The sequence below is a fragment of the Anolis sagrei genome, chromosome 2 (genome assembly GCF_037176765.1).
Source record: "Anolis sagrei isolate rAnoSag1 chromosome 2, rAnoSag1.mat, whole genome shotgun sequence".
Classification (NCBI taxonomy): domain Eukaryota; kingdom Metazoa; phylum Chordata; class Lepidosauria; order Squamata; family Dactyloidae; genus Anolis; species Anolis sagrei.
The window spans coordinates 102104786-102127671 of record NC_090022.1 but is presented as its reverse complement, the minus strand read 5'-3'; the positions used below and the strand labels follow the sequence as shown (position 1 = coordinate 102127671).

General features: G+C 40.0%; 1 protein-coding gene across 1 annotated transcript in view; it reads right to left on the bottom strand.

Annotated features, from left to right (window-relative positions):
- The window catches only part of ABLIM3 (actin binding LIM protein family member 3), a 181186-nt gene that overhangs the window by 75749 nt on the left and 82551 nt on the right, over window positions 1-22886 (bottom strand). Inside the window, 2 exon segments of the mRNA XM_067463718.1 lie at window positions 1718-1901; window positions 9634-9774. Of these exon segments, the coding sequence (XP_067319819.1) occupies window positions 1718-1901; window positions 9634-9774 (325 nt within the window).

The window sequence follows — 22886 nt, the reverse complement described above, 5'->3', positions numbered from 1 at the left end:
TCTCCATCAAATAATTGTCAATCATTTCATGTTGAATCTGACTTGTCTTATAAAATTTTGAAAAATATTTGTGGAAAATCTTCAATATTGTTTCATTATCTGTAATTAAATCATATTTATCTTTGCTGAAATTAATTTTTATTATTCTTTTCCTAGTAGATGCTAACAATTTACCTAATTTGTTAGCTGATTCAAAAGTTCTCAAAGTCATTCTTTTCAGTTTTTTGTTGACTTCTGATATTAACATCAAAATTTGTGTCTATGGGATTTTAATTTTTGTGTAATTTTAAAATCGTTTGGATTTTTTTTCAGTTCCTCTATTTGCTTTTGAATCTTTTCTGTAATCTTCTGATATAGTCCTTTTTATATATAAATAGCCCCAAACTGTAATTTGGACCTGGCAGCTAGTGATGGTTCTTTTCTGCTCTGGTCATGAGCTGCTTATGATGTAGAACAGCCAGGCATTAAAATCTAGGAGCACGAACAGAGACCAGAGGGCCCAGCTTCAGGTATGTGATGAGTTGTGCTCTAATTCATTTCAGTTTCCTATGTATAATTAATGTTATGTGACCGTACACTTGCATGGTGAGGTTTCTATATTTGAGGAAAAAAGTACAGTATTAAATATTCTGGGCTTTAAAACAAACAAAAAAATCAGCAATAAACTGAATTCTAGATAAGCAACCAAACATAGAAAAAAAGATATGAAAGTTAGTTCATACTCTTTAGAATTGAATACTGCTTTGACTAAGGATTAGATCCCAGAGAATTCACAGACTTTCCTGCACACAGTACTAAACTGGTTCACCCTGGGTTACCCTGCATTAAGGACCAGAGGTCCCTGGATGCTGTTTAGACTTCTAAGGAGTGACCTCTAATCCAATTGGGTTTTAGGACTCATGTAGACAAGCCCAAAATCTGCTGTGTTGAGACTGGTCCTTGATGTTAGCCAATACTAGTACTTCAGTCTACATAGCACTATCAAACAATAAAAATCCATCCTAAGTGCCAGGACTGAATGCTGGCTGTCCTGGTTTCTCCCATGCCAGCACTGGATCTTCCCCAAGTACTTCAGGCATTTGGCTTGTGATACTTATTTATTAAAGTGTGAGCATGTTGTAGTTGTTGTTGATGATGATGCTGTGTGCTTTCAAGTCCTTTCTGATTTACAGTGAACTTAGGAGAACCTATCATAGAGTTTTTTTAGGAAGATTTGTTCGGAGGTGACTTGTCTTTGCCTTCCTCTGAGGCTGAGAGAGTCACAGAACTCAAATGAGTCACCCACGGCCACCCAGTGGAATTGCCAAGACCAAGTAGACTCTGGCCTCCTTGAAGCAGGCAAATCACAATTATAGCAGAATGAGATTCTTTGCCCTGAACTTATCACAAGATGTCCCTTTTTTTCCCATTGCTCTTCCAGTAGGAAACAGTCTGAAAGGAATTTCTTTTATAGCCAGATAATTCATTAATGATCTTCTTTTGTAAATAAAATGGCATCCCACTGGTAGAACAGCAGGATAAGTCTAACGCAAAGATGTTGTTGTCCTGCTGTAATTCTGATTTGCCCGGTTTGCCTGATAGACTCCATAGTCTGACACTTAAATCATTCCATCATGCTGACACACATTACTGTAAGATATTAAAGCACATGAGGTATTTTGTTTGTGACTCCAAGCTTTTAATCTGTGAACCCATTACTGTCACACATTTAACTCACCTGCACATGCTGCACACAAAACACTTGGGGTGGTAGGTTCGGCCCAAGGCAGAGATAACCTCTCCAGTGATGAAATCTTGGCAGCTGTCACAGCGGGTGCCATAGAGCTGTTGATAGTCATGGGTACAAATATATTCCCCATTTTTAAAGAAGAAGCCAGACTGAGCTAAGTCACAGCCACACACTGGAGAGGAGGAAAAACAGAAGAGACAGAAGAGTCAATCTTTTAGCTAGCTTTGCAAAATGGTAATATTATTTTAGAGCATCTGCTCAAGATGCCACAGTAGAGATGGAGGGAAGGAAAGTGCAGTAAGGGCAGGGATGTGTTTTGGTCAAAGAGAAGATACCAACACATTATATCGGGCAACAGATTATCAGCATTACCTCACACTGTTTTATACTTTATATAGTCCTCATGGTTACCACAGCTGCATTGCTTTTTCTCATGGTCAGATTATGGAAAGTAACTGTGCATCCATACATGTACGTGTCAAAGAGACCCAACTACCATCCTACTACATAAAGATGTAGTTGTCTCCTCTTCGCTGGCCCCTTCGCTGTTTCCAGTCCCAACCAAAATTGCTGACAATTAAACTTAAAACCTTGATAGACTTAGGTATCAAAAGAACGGTTTCCTATTAAATCAGCATTCTTGCTCTCTGAGATGATGTGGAGGGGCCTTCCATATAGAATCTTGCCAAAATTAAGTTTGAATGGACATGGTTCTGTACCATAAGTTCCTTTCTGTTGCAATATCTAGGCTTTTTCCTGTCTTGCCTCAAGAAATCAATTTGACTGTTTCCACAACAGCTATTTAATTAAGACCTATGACTTTTCTCTCTCTTGTGTGCATTCAGCCACTTGGGTGTTTGATTTTTGTTGGTATTCACACTGCTATTTGAAGTATAGCATCAGAAACCTTTTTGTTTTCCAGTTTTAGAATGTAAATCTTAAGTTTCCTATTTTTCCAAGTTTTCTACAACCTTCATGTTGCAGATTATTTCCCAGGAATAACTCTGTTATGATTGTTGTTGTTAAAAACTCTCAAGATAGCTTCAACTTATGATGACATTATGAATGAAAGACATCCTACACTAAACAGCCCAGCACATGTCTTGCAAACCAAAGGATGTGGCCTCCTTGATTAGCTGTGCCTACTCCAATATAGTCTTCCTCTTTCTGCCTGTCTTCCACTGTCCTGAGCACTATTGTCTTTTCTGCATATCATGTGGTTTCAGGCTACGTCATAAAGTATGGCAGCATCAGTTCAGTCATTTTGTTTTCTAGGGAGAGTTTAAACTTGATCTGTTCTTGGATGCATTTCTTTTTCTGGATATATATAAGTGTGTCGTATCCATCAACTCATTCTGTTATCCTAATTCCTCAGCATAGGGTGAGCAGCAGCTGACCATTATGGTGAAGTAGCTCTGTCCTTTTTGTTAGAACTGTGTTAGCCCATTAACACTCACAAGCCATCACTAGATACTGCTAAAAATAATTGGCAGTGGGGCAGTGAATTTGTTCAGGCTTTTAGTTCAAACCTTAAAGGAATTATCCAAAGCACTAAACCTATATTTGGAAGATACTGTTCAGCACATTTGATCATTTGCTAGAAGTTTAAACCAAATCTCAGGACAAATTCACCGCTCCACTGATACAGAAGCCAACAGTTGCCACAGCATACAAGTCCCTGAACTATCCTTGGTTCTTTTTGTCATTATTGTCTGAATCTAAGTCTCTGAACTTGGCATTATATTTTTCCTTGGACAGTTAGTAAGTTTTTCTTCTGTTTAATCAGATCTACCCATTTAAAAAAAACCTTGAAAGGTGAGAGTCCTTCTTTTAATCCCACAAGATGTCACTGTTGGGTTGTTGGGAAGACGTATCAAAATACAGCAGGAGAGTTTTGGAAGGTTAGGAGCCTACTAAAAGAAAGCTTGGCCACTGCTTGTGGGAATTGTTTATGAGCCTCAATGCCTGACAGATATAGGCTGTGCCCTCTCTGACTGAGTATTAGCAGGAAACAAGAAACTACTTGGGCAGCTTGGGAGAGGAGGGCCTGACCTCCATTCAAGTAGCCCTTGAATTATACCAATGCCTGCTTCCCAGGCTGCTGCTGCTACTGAAGTGTATCATTAGTGGTTTCTGCAGCCATGAAGGAGAATGACACTACATGCAGTAGGTTCCCTTCCTTCCAATATGTCTGTGCCTAAACTATCCTGGTGAGGAAACTGACAGCAACTTGTAATGAGGATGACAAATGGCTTACTTACCAGATTCACACTTACAGGCCTGGGGAAAGAGGTGAAGTTTGAATGGACATTTTAAAATTCATTTTCACTTTGGAGATGCATTTCTTGACTAAAGTATGATAGCTGGGACCCAATGCCAAGACAGCGCAGTGAATAAGAGACACAGGTGCGACAGAGTCATGGCAAGATAGTTCACCAGAAAGGGGGCCAGAAAGCGGGGACAACAAACAGCCAAGCATAGTGCTTAAGGTAATCAGGATGTCGTATTTATTTATATTTATTTCACAGTTTTCTATACCGAGCTTCTCAACCTCATTGAGGGACTCAGCCCGGTTTCCAGCCATAAAAAACATATACACTCATTAAAATATCATATATCACAATTACAAAAACAACTTTAAAAACACTATATATAAAACTACAGTGGTCAGTCGTCCTATTAAGATGGATCTACATCAACTTCCATCCAGGGTCCTATGGTGTTGTCTCATTCATCGAAGGCCTGACTCCACAGCCACGTCTTCACCTCGTAAGCAAACATGTTCAAATACGTAACATCTTCGCTTCTCTAATTTTGATCCACATCGTGCAACCAGCATTGGGTCCCAGCTATCATACTTTTGCCCATTTCTCTAAGTGGTCCACTTACTAGGTTATAATGTGACTGGGCAAGGTGATCTGGGGCCCCTTCACACTACAAAATTATAGTGAGGGTTGCAAGATTGGAAACTGGAAAGGGCTCCTGTACTTTTAATAACTGCGTGAAAGAGTAATTTCAAGCAGGGGCTGCTTGTTGCACAACCAGGTAACAAGCAACAGCTGGTGGAATATTTTCAACTGTATAATGATTAAAGGTACAGGAGCTGTCTCCAATTTACACTCTGACAACTCTAGTTATAGTGCTGTTATTCCACTTTTACTGCCATGGCAATGTGTTATGGACTCCTGGGTTTTGTAGTTTGGTCAGAGATATTCAAAAAGCTTTGTTGTTGAGAATTTGAAAGGTCACTCCCCCTAAACTTCAAAACCCCATGATTCTATAGAACACAGTCATAGTATTTAAAAAGAAATTATAGCAATGGATGTTTGCTTCAGAAAAGACGAGAAGTTACAACTCTGGTGGCTGACTATAGCTTTGAATACTGTAACTAGGGAAAGTAGCAGTTAATTGGATTTTAATGTCAAGGCCTTTTTTGTACAGTTGATTTTCAGAGTGAAGGAAGGTCACATGGATAGGTAGTCATGGTTTTTTGTCCAGGTTGTATTACAGACTGAGGACCTCCTTGGTAATAACTTTCATACAAGATCTGTAGGAGGAAACAAGGGGAGGACCACAAGAGTCTTGACAGTGGATGTTATGCAACGTTAGGTGCACCTCCACTTATAGAATTGTGGATCTAGAAAAAAGAGAAAATGTGAAAGTAAAACTGGGCATGTACATACATACAGCTTGGACCAAAGAGCTGAAGGAGTGAGGGGTTATGAATGAAGTATTGGGAGCATGGATTTCCATTTTTCTTTGAAAGCAAATGCAAAATAGCTGCTACAGGTGTAGGCCTTTGATTGTGCCTACACCTGATCGCGCTGGGGATTCTGAGTCTGCAAGTCAGGAGGAGAGCCAGCTAGAGCAGGGGTCCACAAACTTTTTAAACAAAGGGCCAGGTCACAGTCCCTCAAACTGTTGGAGGGCCGGATTATAATTTGAAAAAAACATAAATGAATTCCTATGCACACTGCACATATCTAATTTGCAATGCAAAAAAAAAACACTTTAAAAATACAATAATTAAAATGAATAACAATTTTGACAAATATAAACTTATTGGTATTTCAATGGGAAGTGTGGGCCTGCTTTTGGCTGATGAGATAGGATTGTTGTTGTTGTGTGCTTTCAAATAATTTCAGACTTAGGTTGACCCTGAGCGAGGGCCGGGTAAATGAGCTTGGAGGGCCGCATCCAGCCCCTGGGCCTTAGTTTGAGGACCCCTGAGCTAGAGATTTGAAGCCCTGAAAATGAGAAATCTGTGTCTGAAGGCCACATTTCTGAAAGGCAGTTCATAAGAATAGATCTGAGCTCAGATGATGAAAATGGAAGTCCACGTGGACAGACTTATGAGCAGTTAGATAGGAGATTTACGTTCTGTCAACATAGAGCTTCCCAGGAGAGTTTACGAAGGTCAAGACGCCTATTAGCCTAGAAGGCCTTATCAGTTTCCCAGGGGAAAAGTCATGATTTCCTCTCTAAATTAGCTAGCCCAGTAGATGGGTCTGTCAGTTCAGGCAACGTTGGTGTTTTAGTATAGATGTATTGTCAAGTCAAGGGATTTCTAGTTCCATGTTTCCTTTTGTTCAGGTCTCATGATTCCAAGTTTTGAGGACTGTTCCTGAATCTCATGTTTTGGTTTATTCTGCTTTTGCATTCCTGGTTTTTGATGCTACTCCTGTACTTTGATTTTTGTGGGTTATTCCTGATATTTGGACTTTGGTTTCTTATACTATTTTGCTGAATTGCTTTTTATATATATTCTTCAATAAACTGCTTTGCTATTTTACCTTGGACTGGAGTGTGTGTTAAGTACAGAGGTGGTTCCCAGCCTTGGAGTGCAACACATTCTCCCATGGTAGTTCTACATTTCTTTAGAAACTGGAGATAGTCTGTGCTCTTCTTCTAGCAGAACAAAACACCAGGGGGCTGGAGACTGACAAGTGAACATGAGAAGATATAAGCTATGATGATATGATGGTGATGGTGATGTATACACTTCCAATTATAGTGTTTTGCACTGGATTGCCAAGATGAAAACCAGTTCTGCAAGCTGGACTTCAACCTTGCCCCATATCAAGCAAGGAAAGATGAAAATGGGGAAAATGGGAAAATAAGAGAGTTGTAAAGTGTAAATGTCAGGGTTGTGTGACCTGTGGATCCTAAATGCCTGTAGATAACTAAATCTGTAAATTGTAATATGTAAGAAATCTATCTAGACCATTGATCTCTATGTTGATTAGTCCATGGAGACTAGTATATCACAGCTACACTGCCACCATGTTAGCATAGTTGCAGTAAGATGTCTCCATGACAAATTCCTCTTTCCATTTAAGTGCTTCATGTTCCATCATATGATTTCTCCCCAGGGGAATATTTTGAAGCACATATTCTATGTATAGGACACATACATAGAGTGTGGGTCCATTTAAGCTTTTGTAAACCATTACCGATCATGTCCCAAACCCTTGGTGTGCAGAGTGAGTTTAGATTAAAAACCTATAGTTGGACAAAATGTCCAAATAATGCTCCAAATTTTGGCATGAACAATGGGACACACTCAACCTTCACAATCCCCTTTAAAGCTGACAATTTATCTGGGTTGTGAAATGAAAAGTAGAGTAGAAAAAGTAGAAAAGTGAGTCCCCCTTCGGGGGAGAAGGACGGGGTATAAATATAGGACATAAATAAATAAATAAACAGTAAAGATATAAAATGTTTTGGACCCATGTGGATAATGCCTTTCTTTTTTCTTATTTATTACAAAAATAAAAACTATATTCTCAAAGTAATTAATACCACAACAAATTATAGTTTTAATGTTATTTGCTGTGTATTATTGTTAGTCTTGATTGTTTGTTTTTGCAATGAATTCTGGATTAACACACAATCTCAATAATTAAAAAAGAAGAGAAGAAAGAGCTGAAGGGGGCAAGGGTCACATTTTCTCCCAGAGTTTGAAACATTAAGTGTGAATTGTTCCTTTGGCTTGTCCTTTTTATTCAGTCTACACCTCCCACAGATCCACTATAACATTATGTCAAGCTTGGTTACGTAAGAGCCACATATGATAAACTTCATGTTTGAGGGCCACAAGAAATAAACAAATATTACACATTATTATTGTTATATGAAAAATTGCTATAAAAATCATTATGAATATTAAGAAATACATGTCCATAACAGTATTTATCAATGTATGTGGTTTAAACTGTTTCTTTATATTCATTTAAAAATCATAAAGTCCACACGCACACATATACACACCAAATATTGTCAAAATTCTGATTGATTAGTATGGTAACTATATTGAGCATATTTAAAATAGTATTGATCTACAAAAACATCAAATAACATTTATTAACATTAAATGAAATTGCCAAAGATACAAAATAAGAAGTAAAGCTAGGTATTTAAAATTACATGTGTGTGTCTTTGTATATATCTGGTCAAAACAAGGAAAATATGTCTAATTCAAATCCAGCACTAAAAATAGAATTTAGATTCTTAAATACATTTACTCTCCATTAACACCAAATTTACATCTTAATCCAATGGGCTCTCATTTTATGCTAGGTAAATAATGATAAAGTCTTGCATTTTTAAAATTACCTTTCATGTGAATTGTAATATGCAAAGAAGGCCATCCAGCATTGTTCTGTGAGCCACACATTATATGTCAAAGAGTCTGTTCTGTCTTGATAGACACAGTTTGGCCACCCCTGCACTATGAATTCCACCTGTTTTATTAGAATAATAATATTCCTGTACCAAGTCATGAAGACTTATTAAGAACTAACACATAGTTAAATCTTTATTTTTACTATAGACCAGCATTTATCAGTTCCAATATACCATCTAATCTACTCTTAATAAGAATTACGATGTTGCCATTTTAAGTGACTTCTGCTACTCTTTCCACTGTTGGTTGACTCACAAGAACAACATCTGACCTACAGCATTCAAGAGAGTTTGCCAACTCTCTCTTCTGCCTCTTTGGCTTTCCTCTCATTCCTGTGGCTTCCTCATTGTCACCTGCAGTGATGATCATGTCCTGAGACTGTGTTGCATTTTCCAGATAATCAAATGTCATGAATTACTTAAGCTTGTCCCTACCCTGACAGGGGTGGAAGGATGGATGGGGTGGAGCAGACCATGAGATGCCATAAAAGCCAATGGCCCAGAAGAGACGTGAAAAGGCTTCTTAATATACTTGTAGAAACAGCTGGTCCTGTGAAGGGGTTGTAACCAGATCTATAAATTGTACAGTGTAAATTACCAGAGCTTGGTACGGCTTTCTATTCATTCCCACTCCAGCTGTTTTTCACTTAGGAGTGAATGAGAGTTTTATACTCTGTGCAACCCTTCACTGTGTCTTTCATCAAAGTACGCAACAGCTTGCATGGCAGGCCTGTCATTTAAATGCTATATGTTCATGCAAGCAAACAGAAATGAGAGATTGTGTCTCTGCCAGAGTGCTTATGCTCCCTATTTATTATGGTTTTACATTACTTTAAGAGTCATGGTTTCTTTGTAAGAATCCTGGGAATTATAGTTGGATGAAAATTCTGATAATTTGTTCAAGATCCTTCTGTTGCTCATCAGAACTACAGCTCACACGGACAGATGTTATAGATTTTTGTCTATACCATTTTGGCCAATGGTATGTCTCAGAGCAGTGGTTCTCAACCTGTGGTCCCCAGGTGTTTTGGCCTACAACTCCCAGAAATCTCAGCCAGTGTACCAGCTGTTAGGATTTTTGGAAGCTGAAGGCCAAAACATCTGAGGATCCACAGGTTGAGAACCACTGTCTTAGAGGAACAGGAAAGAAGGTACAATGAACTTTTGTGCCTTTCTTCAGCACGACAGTTGCAGCCCTCCACTCCCCCTAAAAAAAATACCTTGGCAGGTGAAGCATCTAATGTGGAAGTGATTGCTCTGGACACGTACCACCTCCCCTTTGCAGGTATCTCCACAGCGATAACACTGGATTATGGTGGGACGACCTCCGGAGTTGTACGGGTTTTGTTGAAAAGGAACTGCTGGCAAAAAAGAAAGGTTCCGTTTGTAAGGATGGCAGAGAAGAATTCTAACAGTAAGCTGAGCAACATCCATTAACTAATTTCCTTCTTGGCAAAGGAGCTCTTCCCAGTCTGGCACCCTCCAGATGCACTGGACTACAAACTAGCATCCCAGGCTGACAAAGTTTTAGCTAATTAATTAATTCCTGTTTTTAATCACTTTGATTCTGGGATTGATGTTTTACTAGATTTTATATTAATATATTACTTTTGTACAACCTGAAATTCACCTTTGTAATTGAGAAAAGGTATAAACTTTTTTTTTAAGTTAAGAGTAACAATGACTGACTGTCCTTCTTATGTGTCCTTACACCAAATGTCTTGGACTAACAATCAGAATTTGAAAATGTTACTTTTTAAAATTACAACTCTCAGAATCTCCTAATCAGCATGATGCATGACCACACTGGCTGGGAGGTTCTGGAAACTAGAGTCCGAAAAGTAACTTTCTCAAACTCTGATAACACCTATTGATAGCATATTTCTAGTTTTTGTCACCTCCTGCTGAAGGATTGGTTGGGAAAGGTGTCTTCCTAAGGCAAAGAGAAACTAATTCCAAGTGAAGTAGACCAGAGATGTGAAAACACTTTGCCCTCAGATGATGCTGAATTACCACCAGGCCTAGCTACCATGGGCAATGATGGGCAATCCATGATGGGATTAATAGTTAATCAACATGAGGGCTGAAGTCTTCCTATTGAAATAGACACTAACGTGCTAGAATCTGGCTAGAAGGCCCCACTCCCTAACTTGGTGCAAGGCAGTTTTGTGTAACTACACTTAACCTCTTAATCCTCAGCCTTTAAATATCACCAAGACAAGATACATGCATCACTTACAAAATAAAGTCTTCCTTTCTATATGTTCATTAGTCCAAAAATCAAGCACACAGTAAAAAGATACTGAAAGGTGTGTCTTTTCAGTCATTCCTTCCTAAACCTCTAAATCCATTTGTTCATAAACAGACATGTGTAAAACTGCCAATATCATCTGAGGCAAAATCTACACTGTCATATAATGCAATCTGGAATTGCATTATATGGTCAGCGTAGATCCATATAATGCACTTTAACTGCATTATATGAATCTACACTGACCATATAATGCAGTTCCAAACTACCCAAGGCATTTCCATCTCTCCCTCTATCTGTCCCCACTCTTCTTCTCCAACCTAATGCACAGACACTGCTGCTTGAAAAAAGGAAAACAAAAACTTAAGATGGAATTGTTCTTGGTGCGCTTTGCTTTTCCAAAGAGAACTAGAGGTCTCCAAGGCATTCTCACATCTGAATTGAAGGTCATATTTGTCAGGGTTAGTTTGACTAGACTGTGAGAATTCCCCAGGGAAGTGTCGGATGTATGAGCCCTTTCAAAAGAGGTAGTAGATTACGAGAGCCCTAGGAGAATTCCTTGAGAGAGATAAGGGTTTTCTAACCCCTTTGAGTCTTTTGAGTATGTTTGCAGTGGAAACATCATTTTTTCCCTCTCTCCTTGAAGCTTGTTCAGCAAACGATCTATTCTGCAGACCACTGGGAACCTATCACGATGACCCCCCTCAAAGGCATGCTTTCATGCTGTGCTGATATAAAAGACTATACAGCGTCTGTAGCACTGTAGTCATGTAATGAAAGGGGAGAATAATCAAGTTGCTGGGGGATTGCTCTGCCACGGACAGATAGCAGGCAAGCAGCTTTAGAAATCCCATAAGCACAATCTAGGTGACTTCAGATGGACAGCCCCTCAGTGCTCCACCAATCAGAAAAGTATTGTACAGCTGTTCTCTCCTTGTCTTTGCATGCTATGAGAAAATATGGCATAAACAATGGGGAAATATGGGAAGGTTGAAAAGAAAAACAGCAGAATCAGGATTCCTTTTGCAGTGCCTTGTTGCTGCTCAATGAGATGTGCATCCCTATTTTAGATCTACTAACAACAACAAAAAGGGACAATTGCATCTGGGAAAATTGTTTTGTGCCATGGATCATCAATAACATTATAGGCATTAGCCAACAGAAACTGCTAACAGCATACACTACATACCTCTCAGGAATTCCAACAGAAATGCTTTTTTTTTTTTGGGGGGGGGGGGGGGGGCAGCTGCCTGACATTATGATCGTGTCCCATGACCAATCTATGGTGCAAAGGGAAGAAAAGGGGCATCTGTCACATCTCCCCCTCCTGGAGATTACTGAATGAGTGGTGGGGTAGAAACATCAGGCAGCTGCTTTCTGATCAACAGGGGAACAGACCCCTGTCAAATGCAGTCACTGTTTTCCAGTTAGTGGGGTTTATGGGACTTTCACACTTCCTAAGTAGCCCCTAAACTAGAAACTGTATAAAGATTGTGAATATGTTCTAGTTGCAAATGTTTAATTTTAGGTTACATACTCGAAACTGCCCAACAGGATTCTGGCCCCTCTCCATTTGTTCACCCACATATTAAATACCCTCTCATCTCCTTGTCTCTTTATGGCTGAAATATAGAATGGGAATCTCTTGGAGAAGGAATCTATAAAGCTTTGCACACTCTATCCATGAGCTGCATGGAAAGTACTGCAACACAGATGATAGACCAGGGGTCCCCAAACTAAGGTCTGGGGGTCGAATATGGCCCTCCAAGGTCTTGTAAGCTGCTCCGAGCCCCAGGGGAGTGGCGGCATATAAGTTCGAATAATAAATAAATAAATAAATATATCCGGCCCTCGCTCAAGGTCAACCTAAGTTTGAAATGACTTGAAAGCACACAACAACAACAACAACAACAACAACAATCCTATCTCATCAGCCAAAATCAGGCCCACGTTTCCCATTGAAATACTAATAAGTTTATATTTGTTAAAATTGTTCTTCATTTTAATTATTGTATTGTTTTTAAGTGTTTTTTAAAAGATATTTTAAAACACATAAGATATTTAGAGTGTGCATAGGAATTCATTCATGGGTTTTTTTCTCAAATTATAATCTTCCCCTCTAAAAGTTTGAGGTACTATGGTTTAAAAAGTGTGAGGGCCCCTGTGATAGACAGTCAAACAACTAGGTAAGAGATACAAAAATCTTACAGTCCAAATTTCATCAAAATGTTCTAAATTTCATCATCATTTTATTCCTGTCTTTATTTCATCTTCACTTTTGAGACGCTTTAAACCAATAAGATTTTCTCCCTGTTCTTTCCAGTTTTAATTTTGAGATCCATACATCTTTTTATCCCAAAATATTTTCTGTCGGTTGCTGGGATATCAGGGTCATTTTATTTTAATCCAGTATAATACTGGAAAAGACTGTGACAAAATATGGTGCTTTTCAATCATTCTTGAATACTCCTTTTGTATTTTCTTTCCACACTAAACTTTAAATCATTTTTCTACTCCACAGTTGCTTGCACATTCTTTGCATTGCATGTCATTTCTCTACATTTACTAGAGTGCACAGGATTTCATTTACCATAGTGTGTTTCTCCATATTTTTAGTTACTCATTTTAGCTGATTGTGCTTTAAAATATATTGTTATGTGTAAGCTTCATTTCACAGAAACAGCATTTAAGCTTACATACAGCAACTCTCAGGAAGTGCAAAAATATTACTTCTGATAAAGTCTGGGAAGTTCAATGAAATTTCCCTCCATCATTAAGGCAGACATACAGACAGAAAGACCTATAAAAGGCATGTTGGATAGGATTTCAGGGTGACTGAAGTGTAGCGGTAAACCTCCCATGCTTGCTTTCTGCATTGAGAACAAAGAATGAGCCAGACATAGGCAGCATCGGAGTCTTTTGTGAACAAGGATGCGGGTTTGAGCCAAGAAATTAATCAAACATTCATACCTGATAGATAGATAGATAGATAGATAGATAGATAGATAGGATGACTTATCCACCAATTATTATGGGATCCTTGTCTCTAGGGAGAAACTTCCTAGTGTCCATAGCAACCTGCCATCAAGCTGGTGAGCTCAGTGTTTGATGGGAAATGAACAGAATAAGGAAAGGTATGGGGTGGGATGTATGTGAATCTCATGGGCAGGAGACATAAATGAAATGGTGGGATGGAGGAAATTAACTTTGAACATGTTTTAATGGTTTTTAACTGGGATTTTTAAAATACTGTTTATATTTAATCCTGTTGTAATGTTTTTGTATGTATATATGTATACTGATGTTTTTATGTTAAGCTGCTTTGACTCTCCTGCAGGAGAGATAAAGCAAGCTATAAATAATAATAATAATAATAATAATAATAATAATAAGTCTATGATTCCTATCTCAAAAAACAAGTAGCCGTTCTTTCAGAGCAAACCCAGTAAGATCAGGTACAGCCTAATGAACTGGACTTTCCACATTCTGTCTGTCTGTACAGCATTAAATGTCCTTCCCAAGTTCAGGATTACTGCCTGGCCCCTGATGGAATTTCCCTCCATATACCCAGTTTACAATGGTCTCTTCTGTTTGCAACTGTTTTCCAGAAAGCTTTCTATTTCCTCTTGCTCCGACATAGGAGCATTACACATTGCATTACCCCTTTACAGAGGAACAGCCGATCAGGGCAAAGCTCATTATGTCTGAATAATCCAGTAATAATGTAAGTAGCATTAAGAAACTTATGCAGCAATCAGGAAAGGAAAGGAGGTGGGCGGCATGGAAGGAGGAGGGAAAACCAAGTGGAATGCCTTAATCTCACACTGGTTAACTCCTGCCTGAAACAGACGGTGCTTACTTAGCAAGAAATTAAAGCCAAGTTCATCTCATCATAGTTAATGCATTTGCGTATGATCTATAAGAATGAAAAAGGCTGAGTGGGCTACAGTTCTCCTACATGTTGGAGAACTGGGAATATGGGGCATGGAGGAAGCAAAGAGTGGCCCAAGTAGAACTCCCAGGGGTATTTCAGTAGCTTTAATCCCAAACAAACTCCACTTCTGGAAGTCTCCAAGACTTAAAATTCATTTTTAAATAGGCAGAAGAGCCCCATCACACTGTTACACACACACACACATTTCAAACCAGAAATGGACTTACACCCACTTACGTGTTTTAGGTATTCTTAGTCAGACAGTTATGGTAAGATTACACTGATCAGCAGAACTGAACAAATAGAAGAGGAGGGGAAAATTGAAGTGGTGATGGCATGGTGACATTGTGATGGCAGGGGGACAGCAAAGAAAGGAAAAACTGAGGTGCTTGGAAATAGGCACAACACCTATATCTCCTGATGGGGATGTGTTTTAATCCCAATCCTATCGCCAATCTTTAGTCAAAACTGGACTTACTGTCAACAAAAATGAGTCTTTCTCCATCAGAAATCACTCACAGGATTATAACCTATGTGCACCATGGAGGGTGCCAGGGTGAGATACATGTCCCTTCTGCCAACCGTGGCAACTCCTGCCAACAGAATGCATTTCCAAGCCCATCCTGAAATCCTTAGTGTTCACACTGATACAAGACTGGCCCTACTATTTGGCAGTCTGGGGTTACTTCCTCAGACAGCTGATACCGAGGAAGGAAAGCAGGTGCAGCAGTAGGGGGAGGAATGAAAGAATCGAGAGTAGATTTGCTGTCTCTGCAGCCATGGACTGACTGGACATGCTAGGGTAGCACAGATTTCTAGGCATAGAGGGGTCTGGCATTTGTTCAGCAGTTGCACAGTGCAATTGATTGGCATTCTCCATTTCACAATGCACCTTAATTTGCAACTGATTGAGTCCATGCAGTCACTGATAGCAAATAGTTTCATTTGAGATTGTAGGTCCCTTATTAGCATTCTGAAACTACTACAAACTCAAAAATTGTCCTTCTGGGTGGCTGAGAGGATGAACCTTTGCTGTCTGGTGGTTCAATGTACAACACCTTTTTGATATACAAAATTATTAAAGATATTGTGTATAAAATTATATTCAGCCTCTGTGTACAAGGTGCATAATGAAGTTTAAATTAATTTCATGTTTAGACTTGGGTCCCATTTCTTATTTATGTATATGCAAATATAGATGTTCCAAAATCTGAAAGCCAAACCACATTTGATTGCAAGCATTTTGGATAAGGGATATGCAAGCTGTACTATCCCTTACATCAGTGATTCTAAAAGTGTGCTCCGTGGAGCCCTTGGGGCTCTGCACTTTCCTCCTCCCCCTCCTCCCCTTCCAAACTTTTCTTCCTCTTTCCTGCTCCTTCCTCTCCCCACCTCCCTTGCTGCAAAAAGTCCTTTTTCCTCACTTCCCTTGCTGTCAAAAGCCTTTCCCCTGCCTCCCTTGCCACCAAAAACCTTTTTTCCTAACTGTCCTTGCTGCCAAGATCCTTTTTCCCTTGCCTTCCTTGCTTCCAAAACCCTGTTTCCCTCCCACTATTCAGGGAGTGCTTTAATTGTGCTTTTCCCGCATGGCAAAAGGGGGTTGGACTGGATCCACTCAATCCATCTGTCACTGTCTGTCAAATTTTAAAATGCAATGTGTCAGAAAGTTTGTCCGTGTCTGATATATATACATTATATGTAATATATAAGCATTTATTGGGGCTCCACAAGAAACTTTTGCTTCAAAAAGGGCTCCATGGCTGAAAAAGTTTGAGAAACCATGCCTTACATTAAAATATATGTTACATTTAAGAAAACTTAATATACAGGGTCAGCCCTGACTTTTAGTACTGTGAAATAGTGGCAGATGAGCACTCACGAAGCAGAATGACATATGGCCTCCCTCATGCCCTTTAAGGGCAATGGAGGCTACTCTCCTTAAAATCAGAATTGAAGACAGTCAGAATCTGGTTCTGGTCCAGCTGAATTTAGTATATGGAATTGGAAGAGGCATCATCTTGTTCTTTGTTATCAAGTTATCAAGTTCTGTCTATACAATGATAACTGATGTTTTTATTACAAAAGAAAACATGTCAAAATATACATGTGTGACAACTACACATCATGTGCTTGCTGCAGAAAGTCTTGGTATACTCCAGCATTTCCAAAAGCAACTAAAGAAGTTGAATATTTAAGTACAGAATCATATAATATCAGAGGGCTGAAGCAGAAGAAATGTACTCTGAAATGGAGGAAGTATCTGGTACAGTTCTGCATATTTACTGACCTGGAGGCAGGATAACTGCCTTAAATCAATGAAGAATAAAAAAAATGCAGCACACAAACATCTCCTAAAAGCTTGCCATAAAGCACTTACAAACCACTTCAGCAATAGACCAAAGTGGTCATTGTAAATAGAAATCTATAAACATGCTTATGAGTGTGATGAAACCAGGCCCTGAATGCCTTAATCAATGAATCCACTGGTGTAAAATGTGATTTAAGAAAGGTTAAAGAGTGCAAACTAGTTTAAAAATGAATCAGGCCAAACACAGATAAGAGAGATAACAATTAGTATATAGGATGGTTGGTAGGAATAGCAGTGTCTAGGCATGTTCCGAACAGTGTGCCATTCCAATAAGTGGGAGGAAGTTACAGTATGCCAAGCGCTGTTAAAGACCATCCATGTGTGTCAGATGGAACAGGAGACAACCATTGTATATCAAGACAACTACTTTACCAACTTTAAGTTCTAAAAACCCATTCAATCAAATCAATATATCTGCTCTGTTTGATTTCTGTCCATTGCCTTCCTTTTTTTGACTATCCTCATGCAGAGCCATATCAAGACACCTGTCTGCCCAACATAAAGGACAAAATGGTGCCAACTTTCCTTCCACAAACAGAAGGTGACCAGACAGACATTCCAACTTTTATTCAACAGTAGCAATGGGACTTCCACCATACTAGAAGGTGACATGTCAATTTAGTGGGTGGAAGATGTGTAACCTGGTACATGTAGGTCTGTTCTCCAACAGGAAATGCCCCGAGGGCTTAAAAGGGATAGTTGCTATTCTTCCCAATATTTGCCTGTAGTAGTAGACTGCCTCTGACTAATGACAGGGCTGCCACTGGCCTCATATATTTCAGCTCCAGGGCTTGGACACATTCCTTGTTGGACTACAACTCCCAGAATCCCTGAGTCAGCATGGCTAGTGGAGCACTCAAGAGTGAAGCAAATTGAAAGTTACTGATCACAATTAGCAACACAGAGCTCTACAAGAAACACACTTTACAATTCCATCCCCAGATGATGTGTAGGCATCCTAGAGTTATTGGCTCACACAAGGGGAATAGAGCAGCTTGATCTAATTAACTACCTGTAATTAATTTTTGTGAAGTGCTTTGAGGAAGCACAGGTGAACAATGTGAGATGAATGCAAAACAATCCTTGTGTACTGGCAGCACTGCTGCCCCATTTGTAATGCATGTCAGCTTGCTTTGCAATCTGGCTGAAGGTGAAAAGAAGTGAGTTTGCTTCACTGGATGAGATGCAATCATTTACACAAGATATGTGGATCAGAGCTGGTCAAATCACTGTTAAAAACAACGCTATAGTCATGGTTTTAAAGTCTCACAAAGTTGTTTACTCTTTTCTCCAAATTAACTTGTCTTGTTACATTTATATATTAAAGATATTACTATATTATATTATTTATACTCTGCTTTATCTCCCCTGAAGGGGAATCAAAGTGGCTTAACATAAAAGCATCAGCATAACCATTTAAAATATACAAATATGTGAACATTAAAACAGGATTAAATATAAACAGTATTTTAAAAATTCTCTTTTTTTAATTTTGTGTCAAAAGAATTGCATAAATAAATTAGCATAAAACTGATAAAATAGAGGGAACACAAGTGGCTAAATCAATTTAGACCAAAAACAGGCAATAGCGACTGCATTGTCTGTAGGTTTAAGCAGTCCGTCCCCTGTGCATAAGGCAGGGCATTGTGGGCAGGCATACAGATGCTGAGTTGTTTGTTTTGCTCCACAGTTGCACAAGGTGGAGGATTCTTCTAGTACAGTGGTTCTCAAGCTGGGGTCCCCAGATGTTTTTGGCCTACAACTTCCAGAAATCCCAGCCAGTTTACCAACTGTTAGGATTTCTGGGAGTTGAAGGCCAAAAACATCTGGGGACCCCAGGTTGAGAACCACTGTTCTAGTTAGTGCCATTTAGCCAGGTTGTCTTTTGATCTGCCCACTCCACTTCTGAGTCTGTTCAGGGACTTCCAAGTTGTCCATTCTTGGTTTGCCCCTGGAGACAGGCCTTCGTGGGGGGAGGGGCATCCAGTTGGGATTTCCTGGGTTAGCTGCCCAGAGGGATACTCTTGCTGTTTTGGGGGAACAATAAGAGGAGTGGTGGTTCTCATGAAACTTTTCCTTGATTTGAGTCTTCTGGGAGGAGGCTGATAGCCATAGAGTGGATGACTTCCACAATGTTTGACCTTATTTCTCTCACAGTTAGCAGCAACTTCCCATCACACATCGGGGTGGGGGGTGGGGGGGTGGAATGCCGAGTTTGAGATTGAGGTGGGACCAAGAGAAGGGCCTCTCCTGACGATCTCAGGGCCCAGGAAGCTTCGTACAAGTGAATGAAGTCAGCCAAATAACCCGAACCTGAACCATCTACAGCTTTAAAGGTCATAACTATCACTTTGAATTATGCCCAGAAACAGACTGGCAGCCAGTGGAGCTGCTGCAGGAGGGGGGTTGACCAATTCCTGTAGCCAGCCCCAGTCAGAAACCTGGCTGCAGCTCTTTGGACCAATTGAAGTTTTTGAGCACTCTTCAGAGGCAGCCACGCATATAGTAGATCACGGTATTCCAGGTGGGATGTAGCTAAGGCACATACCACCATGTCCAGGTCTGACTTCTCAAGGAACAGGCATTGTTGGTGCACAAATTTTAACTGTGCAAAGGCTCTCCTGGCCATTGGCGACACCTGGGCCTCCAGGTTCAATGCCGAGTCCAGGAGAACTCCAAACTGCAAACCTGTGTCTTCAGGGGGAATGTAACCCTATCTAGCACATGCTGGATCCCTTTTCCCTGGTCTGTCTTCCAACTGACCAGAAGTACCTCTGTTTTGTCTAGAATGAATTTCAATTTGTTTGCCCTGATGATGGGCAGCGGTTTAGGGTCAGGAAAGCTTCTTTGGCTTTAAGTGGAAAGGAGTAATAGAGCTGAGTGTCTTCTGCATACAGGTGGCACCGTACTTCAAAACTTCAGATGACCTCTCCCAGTTGTTTAATGTAAAACAGTATGGGGGACAAAGTGGAGCCCTAAGGAACCCCACAGGTTAAATGCTGGGGGTTTCAACAGGAGCCCCCCAGCACCACCTTCTGGGTACAGCCCTCCAGGAAGGACCAGAGCCACTGTAAGACAGTACTTCCCAGTCCCATCTCAGCAAGACTACCCAGAAGAATACCATGGTCAATGATAACAAAACCACGGACAGGTCCAGGAGAACCAACAGGGACACACTCCCCCTGTATAGCTCTCTTCATAGGTCATCCATCAATGTGACCAAAACTGCCTCTGTTCCATGACCAGGCCTGAAACCAGATTGAAATAGATCTAGATAATCCACCCATATGAATGGGGAGAACTTCTTAGGTGTAAGTACAACAGGTTTAGTAAGTGATGGTGGTGGGGAAGTGGATTTACTTTCAGGTTTTAGTCCACACTTTAAAAGTGCTGTCTGAGGTCCCTTCTACACTGCCCTATATCCCAGGATCTGATTCCAGATTATTTGCTTCAAACTGGATTATATGAGTTTCCTCTGCCAGACAATCTGGGATAAGATCATTTGGGATCAGATCCTGGGTTATATGGATAATATGGAAGGGGCTTGAGATGCTAAACCATTCCCTCAAAATATGCTCAGAACTTTTGATAGCTCCTTTTAGTTCTAACTAAAAACCCAGAATAGACTTACTGTCTCACTAACGTGAGAATTACCAGCTGCTATGGGGTGCATTTGCATTATGTATGTGCTAGAGCATATGTAGCAGTGCATTTTAGCCCAAGGCATGAAACTGGTATGCCAGCAATGGGTCTGGCAAAATAACAGTAGCAGAACAGTAGCAGACTGTCTTTCCTTCCTTCCTGCTATTTGGATAAGCATCCCCTCCTTATGCATTCTCCCGTTTTCTAACTACCCACCCCATTGTTTTCATGTGGTGATGGGAGCACAAAAAATGATTAATCACATTAATCTCTGCACATTTCCTGCAGTAATTGGCCTGTAAATCATCCTCTCCCCAAAATCTACCCTGGGTGGCAGTTGCCAAGGCGAGGGAATAAACTGCAACATGGGTTTCAAAGGGGAACATCTCCTACAGGCTGGCAGAGTTTTTTTTCCTGAAGGTGGGCAACATAGGAAACTTGGGTGGGAGATAGTGCCACTTTGTCCTCATTAGCTGCAGCTTCAACAGAATCAATGGAAGGGAGAATCAACAGTTTTCTCATAACCTGCTAAAACCTTCTACAATCCTCTTACACTGCCTGTGTCTAGAAATCATTACCATCAGAACCATGACTCAAACAATGACAGTTCTTTAAAAACTTAAGAGAAGTCACCTCCTTACATTGAATATTTTCTATAACCAAAACTAGAACTTCCTGATGTTACCCATTTCTTACCATCCTGAATCTAGCCTGAGGTCTTTTGCTACCTCTGGTGAAAGATAAAAAGCAAAGCCATTCCCCTTCTTACACCATCATAATCTGAGGGTTGTTTAATTTAACTATAGACTATTGAGGTATCCGTACAGCTCCCCCTCCCCACAGACACCCCCCCCCCCCCATCATGCCATAGGAGGTTCCCCAGGAATGTAGGTGTGTAGGTTGATGAAGTTGCTCATAAGGTTGTAATTAGCTGCCACTCTCCTAGGAGCAGAGGAATTAAATAGGTCAGCACTCCTCATTTAGCAGTCTGAGCCTCAAAGCAATAAGAGACGCCTCTACTACATCATTTATGTAACTAATCACACAATCCAGCTTCATTTGATGTGTAGATGTCTCCCCATTCATCTAGCGGCTGCTTTTCTGTTACTCATTTGCTTACTTAGCAATATTCACTGTCAGTAAAAAGAAAATAAAAAGCAACAAAATATTTGGTTTAAAAAATCTCTCCTCTGCCTAACATACACCACACACAATGAAATTTCCATTACCTTAAGATTGAAAGACATTTATTATTGATGGATGAAGTTGATCTTGTGTCTATTTTTATTGTACTGTAAAAGGTTGTTCTTGTCTTTCATGGTTTAAGAGTTCATTGTGAAATGGCCTGTGACTAGATATTAACATGAACTTTGATTGATTTGAAAAGTACGTAGATGATAGTGTTGTGCTTGCTAAAGAGGGATTAGGAAATTACAACAGCTGCCAGTAGAACCAACTACTCTGATGGTTCTACTGGCAGCTGTTGTAATTTCCTAATTTGTTGTAATTTCCTACTCTGATCCCATAATGGGGACTTAAAGGTGAGAGGCTAGTAGGACAGCCCACTGGCAGTTCACAACAAACTACTAGGTTTCCTGGCTAACAAGATCTAATCAAATTCTGAAAGGCCAAACTATCTAAAGGAAAATGAATTTAAAGAAGATTGAACACCACAGCTGACTGGGACGTCATGGTAATTGTAGAAATGGAGTCAGAGAAATAAAAGGAGTTTAGATCACTGCTTAGTAGCTGCAAAACTCAACTCCTGCCACCTCTTCTGTCCTATAAGATCTCTTAATGGAGGTAGGATCCATAGTGCTCTATTTTGCTATTCTGTCTCAGCAAAGACATTCATCTTGCTAGCCATCTGGCCAGCCATATGCAAGCCCCACAGAGCAAGTAAATATAAGGGCATACCACTAGCAAGAAAGACAAAACTTACAATGTTCTTTTTTGTGTGGTCCCATCAGAGCTTTACATCATAGTTAAGAGAAACTGGAAGGCTCTGTGCACAAGTGGGATATTGAGGGCTCTTCCATAGAAATCTTACTGGCAGCAGAGCCTAGATGATGGCCTCATATCATAAGTCTAGCACCCTAATGTCCTGTTGATATGCACATCAGAAATGCTATTGAGCTAGAGATTGCTAATGAATGCTGATTACATGGCTTCTACTATGTACAGGTGGGAGACTGATTGTGAAGATCCCCTTCTTTTCATGTATCTCCATGGTGACTGATGAAGAGGCACATAATTCCCTTTTTTAATGATGTGCTAT